This window comes from Macrosteles quadrilineatus, unplaced genomic scaffold, assembly GCF_028750875.1.
Source record: "Macrosteles quadrilineatus isolate MER2022 unplaced genomic scaffold, UCM_ALF_1.0 Scaffold_6__1_contigs__length_79288215, whole genome shotgun sequence".
Taxonomy (NCBI): Eukaryota; Metazoa; Arthropoda; class Insecta; order Hemiptera; family Cicadellidae; genus Macrosteles; species Macrosteles quadrilineatus.
In genome coordinates, this window is record NW_026542599.1 from 65,127,256 (window position 1) to 65,141,111 (window position 13,856).

The following is a 13,856-nucleotide window of genomic DNA, read 5'->3' on the forward strand; positions in this document are numbered from 1 at the left end:
GAGTAGAAGATGTGAGGCTAGGGGCAAGCAAGACTTTAAAATTCCTCTCAACGATAAGAGGTTGAGCAGTCTTAAAGCCTAACAAGTGAGGAGGTGTGGAAGGCGAGGACCCACCTCATCTCTTTAGTATAATATAATCAAGTTTACTTTGGCACCTCCTATATAGTTATCACTTATATAGCCCAACAACTGATAAATCTGTTTCGAAGAAGTAAAATGGTCTTGAGTATCGAGTTAATAAAAGACCGTACAGAACCTTAGATCTGGGGAGATTAAATAATCTCAGTTTTGTCTTATTACTTGGGAAACTTTGTCCTTCAAAATTTTGTGTCATTCAATGAAGTTCATAAACTATAAAAACAACAGCAGCCTACGTTCATATCCAACAGTGAAATATCCTCATAAAAATTTGCAAAATCTTCATAACAAATTTTAACACACTTTATATAGTAATAATAAAGTGTTTAGATTATTTTAAGTTCCAGTATAGTCTAATCAAAAGGGAGTATGTTTTATCTATGGTCTCTAAACAACTTAAGTTGACTTCACTCTGTTGTTGTAAAATCTGAGGCCTATGTTTTCATGTCTATAGTAGTTCATGTTTTTTTTGACACTGGGCTTATTATATATGTCAATGGCTCCAAGCTCTAGTAGCCTATGGACGATGTTCCCGTTTATATTATTTTAGGGTTGATTTGTTGATTTATCGTTTTTTTATATACACAAAAAAGTATTTAAAATGTTATAATACTATACTTTGTAGTGAACGAGTAATTTTTTATGATTAGATCGTTTCATTTGAATAAACGAGGGTTTGGTTTAAATAACAGAAACTAACACCATCCCAGCGGCACCGGAAGACCTTACAAAATAATTGTCTTGGGCTGGTCCATGGATAACAAATCTGAGTACCATATGTTAATTCAGATTTGTTGGTTGTTGGTTATAAGGGACTTGGTTTTATCTATGGATATAGTCTATGGTTAATCATAGATTTGCGTTGTTAGTCTGTGGTATAATCGATGGTTCCAGACTTGAAGTAGCTTCAATGTTTTATTCAATTTAATCTATTGTACTTCTAAAGCTACTATCGATTTCTTTTTAAAACAAATATTTAAACGTCCAAGTTATTTTCGGTGCTTTGTATAGCTTCCGACATCTAGTTTAATATTGAAATTACAGTAAATGTAAAAAATTAGCTCTCAAATAAAAGTATACTCTATTGTATAATTAAACCAACTGTTGATGATAAAATCAATGATTCATTTCTTGCCTTTTTCTCGCAGCTGCATGGTACATTTATACGAGAGGAAATAATTCACCAGAGGTAAAAAAAAGCAGAAAAACATAAAACACAACAACAACATAACCTCCAAAAATCAAGTCATCTGAAAAAAGGCTAAATTGGCTAAATGCTTGAATGAATAGTTAATGTATCACCGATAAGTTATTATCTATCATCAACTGTCATAATTTTTGCAATACTTCCGCTGGATATTTTAATTTTTAAAATATCAATCTTCACCTCAGGTGGATATGAAGACGTTAATTAGTGATTCCAGGTAAGAACCAGTTTCTCAATCATCAAGGATATTCAAATCAAAAATACCATACAAATACCATTATAGTACACACAAATACCAAGTTCAATAGAAATAGTTCGGCATATTAAGTTAATGCTTCCAAGGCTTACAGTAATAGTAGGCCTATAGTAGCTTTGTAGAGAGCCTACTAGAGAAACTCTTCATTAGCCTATTAAGATACGGTAATGATCAAGAAAAAAAGCTTCACTGCAAGTTTGCTCAGCGAATTTAACAAACTCCAGTTGATTTTACGGAGAAAAATGCTGCTAATTGTTTAGTGTGTCCAACTATTTAACACGCTGAATGCTGAATAATAAGTGTGTGCGGTCTCCTACGACTAAGCCCCTATGGTATCTACCTCCTAAACTAAACCTATAACTTTCAAAACTCATACGACAGTACAAACATGAAAAAGATAAAGGTACTGGTAGCGCTCAACAACTACCCTTGTCAATGGCTTTGAAGCTTACAGTGACCCAGAAAATTTAAGTAAATTTGAATGCGCTTATTGTCTGCACGTGCCACACAGCAGTACTGGCGTTGCTGACTAAAGTTGGCATAAGTGGTGATCGCGTTAAGCTAACTTAAATCAAACTCTTCTAAGTTAGTATTGGATACAATTGTCCTTGTTTAAGATTAGTAGGCTTTTTAACATGGCAATTTATACCTACACCACTGGGGCAGAGCCATTGAACTTAGGTATTTTGACACGTAAAACAAGTACTAGGCCTAACCATCTTTATTTGGGGCCAGTTTTTAACAAAACAATTAATTTCAAAATAGCCTACAGTACCTATCATGTAAAAATAAAACATCGGTACCCTACAGTCAAAACTCTAGCAATCTACTTCTAAATACAACATCTTTATGCCTTATTCTTCAACTTATTCTTCATTCTTGTTTATTTCATTACTCTGCCTCAAAGGCCTTAAAAGACATGAAGTTCAGGATTTTGGAAAAAGTAAGAAAAAGAATGACTTTACAGGCTATAATATTGATATTTTTTATAAAACAACAGCTACTATGCAAAATGTAAGATATTGTTTCAATTTTAATCACAGGTCACTATTTTTTCAGAGTGAGCTCAGTGCTAAATAAGGATGCCAAAATGTATGGGAAAAAGTATTTGTTTGATGGAAATGAGGAAACTTGCTGGAGTTCTGATCAGGTAGGTTCTAGTTTTTTCTCACACACAACACTGTAGTTTAGTTTACCTGATTTGAGACTAATAAGGGACTTTTTTAACACCTTCACTGCGGGCCACTCATCGGGTATGTTCTCTAGTTCGTTTCTGCCACCATCGCCTACATTCCTTTCAATTTATGGGCAGCAGCACTCTGGTAAGAATGGGTATCTTTATGTCTGCATTAAGCTAAGAATGGGTGCTTTATTGAGGTTTGTAGTAAATTTCCCTATAAAATCCCCTTCTGGCAAGCTTAGAAATCAACTTGTTGTCCCGTCTTTCTCCCTTCAATTGGAAATACAATGGGACCGGCTAAGTGTGTGTGAGTGTTTGTCGACTCTCATCGTAACGCAGAACATCACTGCACATCATTTGCTATTCGTCAGACCAAAATATTTGAAAGCCAAACGGGAATGCTTGATGCTGCGTCGCACTAGGGCTACGCCTGCCATTGGTGGGATGCAGCGAACGTATTAACACTTTCAGTGTAGTATACCTTCAAATAGGCACTCGCCAATGGCGGCGAGGCCCAGGCAAAGCCCCGGCGCGCAACCGACTCAGCGAACGCAACTGGCATTAAAATATTTCAGTCAGGCGAATAACAAAAGAGTAGCGGTGATTGTGTTGCATTACCCTGAGAGTGGATGTAGTTCACTGAAACACCCAAAGATAGCAGCACTGCCTGAATCCGTAGCCAGTGTCTTTGTAATGTTTCTTGAAGAGAAAAAATCCCCAAAGCCGCGACAAAATCATTGCCAGACGGGTTTTTTACAGGACATTTTAGTACCAACCTACACCAGAATAATGCTCACATTCTAAGCTACAGGCTGGCAACGATTATAACGTTCCCCGGCAATGGCTGAGCTCATACTGAACTAATGTAGTGGAAGTAGTGCGACTACATCAATTGATGTAGGCCGATAGGAGCGCTCGAGACGCTCTACATCAATTTTTGTAACCCGCACTGAACGTGTCAAGAGGTTAGTGGACTCTATTAACCAGTTGTTAGTTGACTTCAAAGGTCTGTTTAACCTTTGACTATTGATGGAATTAGACATTTCACCTTATGTCAAAACTGTCACCAGTATTAAAGTCAAAATAGACGTAGGTAGAGTGAGCCACCGACACATCGCGCTGATGTAAATTACTGATTTCTGTGGAATATGGGGGCTTTTACTGGTAGTCAATAGCTTATTGTAAGCTATAGCATCCTTAATATCATGTTTAGAATCTCAGTAGGTAACAAAAATGGTTAATTTAACAGTTTTTTGTTAGTTTTTTTTTTTTTTGCAAATGATGCTGCTTAGTATATTTTATTGGTCTTATAAATATGAATTCCAAAAAAGGTGAGGATTTCCAAATTAGAAAAAAGATACTTTACACTTTAATTCCAATTTAAATTTATCATTGATCTAAAAATTTTCTTTTGTAGACCTAACAGAAGTATTCTATCAAGATTTGTTTTTGAGATCCTTCCATACACACTAATTTTGTATGACATGGGTCCCCAACTTGCTCAAGGGCCACATTGACAATTTTTGGAGGAAAGGCGGGCCCGGACCATCAAAATTTCAGTTTAGAAAGGTAGCCCTCTAAGCTAACCCACAAAGAGGTAGTTCAAGAGCTCAGCGATGAAGTTTGAATATTATTATACTTTGCTACTTTAATGTCAGCCAAATCAGGGTTAAAGTTTGTTGTCCTGATCCTTACAATTGTTTTCAATTCAAAGCGATCACACAGCGTGGAAGATCTGTATTATGATAGCTTAATCATTAGGCACATGTTTACAGCTAATTTTCTGTTATTGGAAAAAACTGGAAAGTGTGAGAGAGGTGTACTATACATAACTAAACAGTGTATCTGGGTAACTAGCCAACCTGGGAGAATTGTACTTGAACTCTGTAGGGACCAAGGACTACAATGATCACCAATAGCCAATGAGCTTCAATTCATTGACGGTATTCCATTGGTTATCTTTTCCCATCATAAGTAAATCAGGATCACTGGAGAGCATCATAGACATTTTACTGAAACCGCAAGAGATATGTTCATAGTGCAGTCTCGATCGCAGGAGACGATAGTGGTATTGCCGAGATTGCAAAATATGCTCGGGAGTGTTGCCGCAAATGTGAATAATGATCACGTTATCACCGAGGCCGCAATATTTACTTCGGGGTATTGCCACAACTATGAGTGACAATCATGGTATAGCCGAGACCGCAAAATATGCTCGCGAGTGTTGCCGTGATTGCGTTATCACACAGACCGCAACATTTATACGACGATCATGATATCACCGAGACCGAAAAAATTTCTTACGTGTGCCGCAACTTGACGATCATCGATTTATACCAATTACCTATATAAAAATAATTACTTCCCAGCAGGCCTTTGCGGGCTGGATAAAATCTGGCCCGCGGTTCGTAGATTAGAGACGCCTGCCGTATGATATAAAAGAATGTACAACTGCCACAAAAACACTAGTTATAGAGCCAAAAGATGACAGTTGAAATCCTTTTCCTTGATAGTACATTACTATGTCCTTTCCCTAACAACCTTATCATTCCGTGGCTGAAAATATTTCAGGAATGGTACAAATTCCTATCTAACAATAACCATCTGAAATTTGTCATTATTTTGATTCATTTTGTTTCAGGGATCACCACAATGGATCGCTGTCATGTTTAAAGATGAATTCCTGTTGAACAAGTTAGTTATACAGTTCCAAGGTGGGTTTTGTGGCAAAGATTGTCAAATAGAAATCCAGAAATCTGACGGCGAAGAGTGTGTTGTCAAGTTTTATCCGGAAGATGTAAATACAATTCAAGAGTTCCCTTTAGAACCAGTAACTGCAAAAAGAGTGAGAATAGTATTTACAAGTAGTACAGACTTTTTTGGACGAATTGTTATTTATAGTTTGTTGTTTCTATGAAATATATATACAGAACTTAAATCAAATTTGATAGATTTAATTTGCAACCTTTAGTAGTGTAATTGCCATAAAATATTTGATATTGAATTTTGAAGAGGGAGTGTTAGGGGTTTTAGAGTTTTCAAAGAACGATGCAGTTGAGTTAAGTCCTTAAAAAAATCTCTAGTCGGATTGGTGGAAGAATACGTCTGAATCGTTACTCGTGACTGTTTAAGATGAAACACTGTCACAGCTTCGGTGGAAGTTAGGATTGTTTTAGTTATTTTAAAGTACTAAAAGAAATATTAGTGCATCTTATAGGTTGATATGAATGGCTTGTCTGTCATTATACTACTTTGCCTCTTACGGTACGTCCAGAGTGCACACCGATTTAGATTCAGATTTTCGGCGGCAGGAATGGCACTTGCATTCAAATGGAAGTGGCCGTAGTGGCTGCCGGTTTCCAAGCCCGTGCGCAGGCACCTGCTTACCGGAATTAATTCTTCATTCTGGTTTTAGATTCCGATTCCGATTTTGTTCGTACGCTTACTATTTAATTAAATAAATTAGTTTTTATCGTAAAATATTTAATTTTTTATCCTTACTTTTAGGGCATTTTTTAGGGTTACCACTAAACGCTCTTCATGAAAATTGGTTTGTTAGTGTAGGTTTCACAAGTTTCTTACAATTACAATAATAAGTTTTGGTGGTTTCGGACTCCTCCATTGGACGCAATGTAGCAATAAGCTCTATCATTTCTAGCTATGGGAAAAGAGATATGTAATATCATGATTTCATTTTCCACTGGTTGTAACTTCACTACAGTTTCAGACATTATCATTTTACACGTTAATTCTTCATCCGACAATTCCATAACAACGACTGACTTTCTTCTTTGCTAACCGAGTCAGTACCGATGGCATATTTCCTGTTTCCACTGTGACCACCAACAAAATATCTGACTCAGATTAACCACACGCCGAAAAGCTGAATCTGAATCGGCGTGCACTCTGGACGTACCGTTATTCTGTCTGTGCCGGAAGAACCAGGTACTTGAGTTATCGGTCCACCAGCATGTGGGACAAAAGTTTAGTTTCTACAATTTAAAGGAAGGAGGAATTTTGACGATTTTTAAAATGGAATTTGTATCTAGGATGATTGCTTGTCACCGTACCTGACATTATAAAAATGGTGCTTAAGACAGAATCAAGAATTTATTTGACCATTCAACAAATACATGCTATCAGTCTCGTCATAAAAGAATTACAAAATGTTGTAAAAATACATATATTTTGTTTTTGAAAACATTGTCAAAGACACGTCTTCTCCCGTGAACAAACACTACAACATTGAAACGCTGTTAATAAAGTAACCCTATGACTCCTAAAATAAACCTGGAATGTAGCTCCGTAAAATGTTATGAACTAGAAGTGGTGAACTTGTGAAATGTAGTTTTACGACATGGTCCATGCATTGTCTAGTAGACGTATCATTAAATTTATATTTCTACTGCGGATATACATGTTTTAGCTCAGTTTAAAATCCACCACATGTAAGGTTATGCAAAAACTATGGTTTTGGTGTATTTATTACACTTATTTGTCTTTTATCATAGTTTCTGTGGGTCATAAACAATTATAGTTTATCGTCATACTTATTGTCAAATTTTATGTTGTTTGCTTTGGTTATGACTTAGAGTGAAGTACATTACAGTTTTTGGGCTTGTAATGGCACACACAAACGCATTATTTAAATTTCAAAATAGCCTATAGATAGGATTTTTGGAGCTTAAATAAAGTTATGTCTCAAAACTCAATTATACTGAATTTCAGAAAAAATATTAATTGCGTTAAAATATCTATTAACAAAATAACTAACTACCAACCGCAGGTAACGCTTATGATAGGTATGATAGGTAACGCTTTAATGACAGTAAAAAAAAGATTATTCAGCTAATATCAGTTTTTCAAACAAGAGTAAATTAAAATGTATTTGCCTTAGGCCTATAAAGATATGCATATTCATGAGATTTTGACAACAAAATCATAAATATGCAAGGGAATTGTCAGACTTTGTAGTTTGTTTATAAAACAGAAACAGAAATTACAAACACAATTTTGTTCCCTTCATTTGACTTAGGCAACACAAAAACTTTTTTAATTTGTTTTCCACAATGTATTCAGTCTACTTCAGTAATTACTACTCGTAAATTAGTTAGCTGTTGTTGATAACGATTTTCATTTAAGTATGTTACAATATTTTGATAAATACCATTGTTAATGATGGTAGGATTGGTATGGAGTATTGAAAAATACATAGGCCTACATTACAAGACAACTTATTTCAACTCCCCCGTCAGAGCAAACCTGCAGACAAAGCGAATTTCCTTTCCTAGTTTGTTAGATTTTATTTTAATATTTGCTTAAAATTATCAAATATATTTTCTATTTAAATAACATTCGAAGTTTTATGCCTTATTAGGTTTGCTGCTAAAGGGAAGGTAATAAAGTGTTTTTTTATTGAAAAGTTAGTAGCGTAGTATTCAATAAACAAACTTGCCAAATTTGATCAAAATATATCCCTAAACCAGCAAAAAAGTTTTTTATTTTTGATAAGAATAACATTTACCACTCGTAGAGGTTCTCTTCTTTTATCTACACCAATTCACCGGTCAACAGTTTAAAATAAATCTTTCTTAGTATCTGCAATTTGAATGTGGAATTTTCTTCCTGACCATATAAAATCCATAGAGAACCGTGCAAGGTTTGGGGCAGAGATAAAATCTATGATTTTGAGCAGCAGGCATGAAAGAGTCTCTGGCGCTGGTGTGGCGGGTTGTTGGCGGCTTGTGTGAATGGACTTTTTGGGTTTAAATTTAATTTCAACATGTTTATAATATGGTACCTTAGATTATTTAATTTTATTTATAAAGTGGATAGTTTATTTATGTTTTATAGAGTTTAAGTGTAGAGAGGACTTGCTAGTCCTAACTTCGCCTCTTAAATATAGACATTTTTCATTTAATTTCATTTACATTTTTCCCATAACCATTCGATCTACTACGTCGTTTGAGTATAATAATTGTTGTTTTAGCTCTTCAAAGGGGTCTAGTGGTTACCCTGAGAATTACGGTAATAGCTTATTATTTAAATTATTTAATTTGGGAAACTCGCTGAAAATGAAATTCCACAGTTGGCTGATTTACCCTTTAGTTTCACTAGTTAATATTCATGATATAATTTCCCTCTTGATTTTGGAAGTAACAGAGAACAAGAAAATAACTGGAATCTTAATTGTTGCCTGAATATGGATGAGAACCAACCACTTTGAATTTCAAATACATAAACTTCTGTGATTGGTTGTAGAAACACTGGAAATAAAAAGTCATTTTTCTATGTTTGATTAAAAATATATATAAACTATGAAAAACTATCAGAAATATGCAATCACGTAAATCTTAATCTTAGCCTAATGTTTTCCCCAAAATATCCATCAATTCACAAATGCTTTACTTCAGAACCACAATCAATAATTTTTATTTGGTCTGTATGTACATAAATGAATAGAGTCAAGTTGATACAGCAACGGTTATAACATCTTACACTTATTAAATTAATTAATGTCCACAGTCTTAGAATAAATACACCAGCCGGATCGTTGTGCAAAATGCTATATTTAATTTGTTTCAGCTGTGTGGGATTGTGAAATAAAATGAAATAACAAATAAATGTAAACATTGTGAGTTCGTTCATTTCAGCCAAGACCAATCAATATTTACTTTTTGAAAAACTCACCTCAGAACTTTGAAAGCCAATGGGGCCGAGAGCATTGTTTGTATTGAAGCAGGTATAGTCCTAAACTGTTCTTTAGTTAACTATTATTTTGTACAATTTAAGCCCAGTTGGTCAAGTAGTTTTTTGTTATTAACACACACATTGACACAGGCACAAACAAACTGACACCATCATTTTTAGCTAATTTCCCATGTAGGGAATAAGTTGTTGCTGTAGGTCTCATGGTAAGACCTGGACCCGGGACTGATTTCCTTTTTTGTTTTGAGGTCCCCAGAGGCCAAAAACACCATCCATTAAAATTCATATATATGTGTCCGTTTGCACGATAACACAATCAAAAATGATCCGATTTTGATGAAATTTTGTATAAGCAAATGTGTAAACCTACATTTATTCGAACAACTTCGCGAACCAGCATGATCGGACCATGGGAACTGGGATTTATGGGGTAAATATGAGTTTTTTCCATTTTTGACATTAAAAACAAAAAAAATAGGAATTTCTATATCAACCATTTTGTAGAGCTTAAAAATAGAAATAATTTAGTATATTGAAGCAGTGTTGTATGCCTATTGGTTACAGAGAAAATTCCAAAAAGTGTAAATTTAAAATTTCCACGTTATTCTTATGGAGTAAATGAAAACTGTTGTAGTTTACTTGTTTATGGATATGTGTTGATAAAATTTGGCAAATTTATTTATTTCATCCAATACTATTGACGTTTGGTCAACACTATTTATCTTCTATACCTTCTCTGTAGCAGCAAATCACTCGTTAAATCTATGTTATTTAAATTGGGAATAAAAATGTCTTATTTATGGAAATATTTTAGTACAAATGTAATCAAACAAGTTGAAATTTGCTTAGTCTGCATTTTTCCTGCGGCAGGGGTATTATGTAATAGTATAGAAGGAAAATTACACAGAAGATATTACCTGTCCTAAGTCCCCGAGAGAATTTGATCATCAAAATCTAAAGTCGATATCACATGTAAAAATAGAGATAGACAAGCATTATAAACTCAAACTGACATAAACCGTAAACAGCGGACTTGCAAAATTTCAACTGCAAATAAACCCAGTTTTGCGAGAAGTTATTGCAAGACTTTACGTGCTTTTGAATTGCTTAGTTTTACGATTTAGATCTACCTAAAGCCCGCTACGCTTTGCCCGTAACGAGTATATTTTTTCAAACAATTTCATATAAATAAATTTTTTCCTTAGTAAATTTTATAATAAAAAAAACTGAAATCTTAATTTTTGTACAGATCAATTTGCTAAGTCGCAAGAAAGAAATTTACAGGGTGTCTCGTAATTAAACAGCGAAACACGGGTAAATGGATCTATGTGTCAAAATAAAGAGAAAAAATTTGTTTCCAAAATAGCTTTCTTAATAACTTTATTTCCTCCATTTTGTATTTTTTCATTAACCTTTTATCATCGTATTGTACCAATACCCAATCTTTGTGTATTGTACCCTAGCAATCTTAATGAAATGTATAATAAATTATAATAACGATATAAGAATTACAACACTTATTTAAATTTATAATAAATTATGTCTGTATGATTTGTAATAGATTGACCGTACAACATTATAAATAAATTGTTGATGACCCAGAAACTTAATTACTCCAACAACACCAACATAGCTTAAAATGTTTGTAATTAAAAATTTTTTTTTTTTAAATCGACAAGCAAGAGAAACAAAACAAAATGCACTCGCAGTAAAGACAGTTAAAAGGCTTTATAGACCGAACGCTTTAAATCCAGTATTAAACTGATTGTGCGGAAAATAGCATTCAGTGCAGCGGAAACATCCAACTTAATTGTATGGAGCCTAATAAAGCCAGGCTGCTTCTATTGGCTTAACGTAAGCCGTTGCATCGTTGCGAAGATTTGATGCTGTCACATTTCAGTGCTAATGTTGCGAGTGGGATGAAATTATCATATCGGGACGATCCTGAATTGATATTGGATCTAGTCTGCATTCTCTAATGCAGTTAATTTTCAACACCAATGATGGGAAATGAGTATTTACGTAACCAAACGTTAATAAGGTCATGTCAACTTGCTTGATCGTAATGGCACTTTGTGTAATGAGATTTGGTCACTGGAATATATATAGGTAGTAATAAGGGCGTGACACATACTTTCTCCCATTAACTTGTCAACAACCCTTATTATGGGTAAGTGGTGGGCGTAACTATGAATTTTATGGGGAAATTCACATTTTGTCGTGTTATATAACTTTACATTTGGTTTTGAGTTAAAATGGTCATAATATACTAAATTTTAATCAAAACCCAAAACATCTATATAATTATTACGCTACACGAAAGTTTGTCGGTTGAACTCCTCCGCCATTTCTTAACCAATTTTATCCATTGACGTCTCATTGGAAAGAGCGTGTCGCGTAGATTTGCAAACTGACCTTACATTTTTGAAAAAGTCCCTTGGGCTCTGCCCCAGTGGCTTTGAAAGTTCCCATGTTATCCTTATGAAGAACATAATTGTTTACATTTTGATCAGCTGTATAATTTTATTGCTGTTGTTTACTTTTCAAATCAATGAAACACATTGAGTACATTTATTTACTATTTGAGTTTGTGTAAACATAACCCCCAAGACGGATCGTGTTAGTATGGTTGTATCTTAAATTTGTGTATTTATCGTTGTTTTTTGTCGCTATGATGGATTGTGTTAGCATGATTGTAACTTAAATTTGTGCATTTATCGTTGTTTTGTGTAGCTATAATTTGTTTATTATTTGTTGTTTATTTCTTTTAAATGTCTCCGACGCAACGACAACGAAACATAGACAGGAGGCGCAATCGTGATAACGACCGCAGCTACAGAACAGTGGCGCGTAATAGGCTTAACTCATCACAGTCTGAACCTGAACCTGGACAACTTCAACTATTTGGTTACAAATGCGCCCTAACACTACCCCAAAACGACTTTTCGTTCCCAATTGGCCCTCTATTAATGACCTGTGTTGCCTGTACAGCGAGGCTTATTGAGAAGGAGAGAACCGTCCGGAATGCTTTAGGTTTATCAATAACGAAGATAAACAGGGTCTGAGTTACACAACGGTAATATTTGAGTTGACTCTATTAAACTCACTGTAAATATGACTGTTATTCAATCTGAAATAACTCCTGTAATACTTTGTAATTGCTCGAATTCGAGCAACTTGTACACTAGTAAGATATTTAAAACCAAAACTCAAATAAAACATTTTGACAAAGCATTTAACAATAATTTGCAATTTTTATTGCTAAAATAAGTAATTGTAACATTTAATTGTCTGGGTATCCAAACAGTAAATTTTTTGTGCTTGCCTTCAAATATGAGGGTGGCTGGTCGATTCTGGACTCAATTCCATTTGTCACTGGGCTTTCAAATAATATTGCTGTTAGATAGTAACAATACCAGGGTTTGGTGCAACCCATTGTAAAAGTAAAAAATTCCAATGACGTAGGTATGTACACACTCCAAAGAAAAACTATTCCAAAACCTGAAATATTATCAACCATTACTGTTCAAGGGCATCAGTTTTACTGCATAACAAATTACAAATAAAAATTGTTGTTAATCTATTTTTACTTGAGCACCAAACTAATTTCAATTATCACAATTAATTGCAATCCTCTTGATTTAACTTAGATATTCGCTGTCTTTTGATCAAGTTCCAAATTGTAAACAAACCTGTTATATTGACCTTGACCTCCGAATGACATTTTTGGCCGAGGATATTTGGCACCAATCAAATGTCTTCAAGTGGATTGGACTTGTGACTGTTTGTGTTCGTGAAACTAAATCTGATTGCTTTACCATCACCATTCAGTAGAAATGGTGTGTTTTAAACCTAAATTTTCTAAATCTCTAAATCTGTGAATTTGCATAAGTTTTTTTTTACATTGAGTGGTTTAGTTTCAGTGATTGTGAGTAGTTTTACGTGTTGTGGGTTAACTTTTACAGTTAGATGCATCACAATCCTCATCAACATAAACACTGCAGTGGAGGAAGCAAAGACCATGTCTTGGTAAGGGATTTGTATAATTTATAATTTAAACAGTTTTTTCTACCTATGTCCTATAGAGTATTTGATAGAGTAGCCTATATTTGATATTTGATAGCGTATATTTCCTATATAGAATTTGTATAGAAATTAGGGTATCAAAACTATAACTTACTTTGTAAGACACAGTTTTTATATTTTTAAGTTTTAGTATGTTAACACAGTTGGACGTTTTGCACTTTTGTAAGGGAACGTTACAAAGCCTGGTTTATTACCATCTAATACCGACATCACTTACCTTTTGCTATATACCGACACTAATTCACAGCCCAATGAAAAAATTAATGTTATCTCCAGAATGA

General features: G+C 34.3%; 2 protein-coding genes across 2 annotated transcripts in view; both read left to right on the forward strand.

Moving 5' to 3' along the window:
• The first annotated feature begins 1,391 nt into the window (after positions 1–1,391).
• Positions 1,392–5,713, forward strand: LOC128997242 (nuclear receptor 2C2-associated protein-like). Its single transcript, XM_054422854.1, has 3 exons — positions 1,392–1,562; positions 2,661–2,751; positions 5,423–5,713. The coding sequence occupies exons 1-3, from the start codon at positions 1,537–1,539 to the stop codon at positions 5,696–5,698; spliced, it is 393 nt and encodes a 130-aa protein (XP_054278829.1). The 5' UTR covers positions 1,392–1,536; the 3' UTR covers positions 5,699–5,713.
• Positions 5,714–13,298: 7,585 nt separating this feature from the next.
• Positions 13,299–13,856, forward strand: part of LOC128997315 (ATP-binding cassette sub-family C member 4-like) — a 58,151-nt gene continuing 57,593 nt past the window's right edge. The window contains exon 1 of the mRNA XM_054422948.1: positions 13,299–13,518. Within this exon, the coding sequence (XP_054278923.1) occupies positions 13,459–13,518 (60 nt within the window). The 5' untranslated portion in view covers positions 13,299–13,458. The remainder of the gene's footprint in view (positions 13,519–13,856) is intronic.

Excerpts from the sequence above, each read along its gene's own strand:
- LOC128997242 (XM_054422854.1), top strand. The coding sequence starts at position 1,537 with ATGAAGACGTTAATTAGTGATTCCAG. Across the intron at positions 1,563-2,660 it reads ACGTTAATTAGTGATTCCAG|AGTGAGCTCAGTGCTAAATA; the intron begins GTAAGAACCAGT and ends CTATTTTTTCAG. Across the intron at positions 2,752-5,422 it reads CTTGCTGGAGTTCTGATCAG|GGATCACCACAATGGATCGC; the intron begins GTAGGTTCTAGT and ends ATTTTGTTTCAG.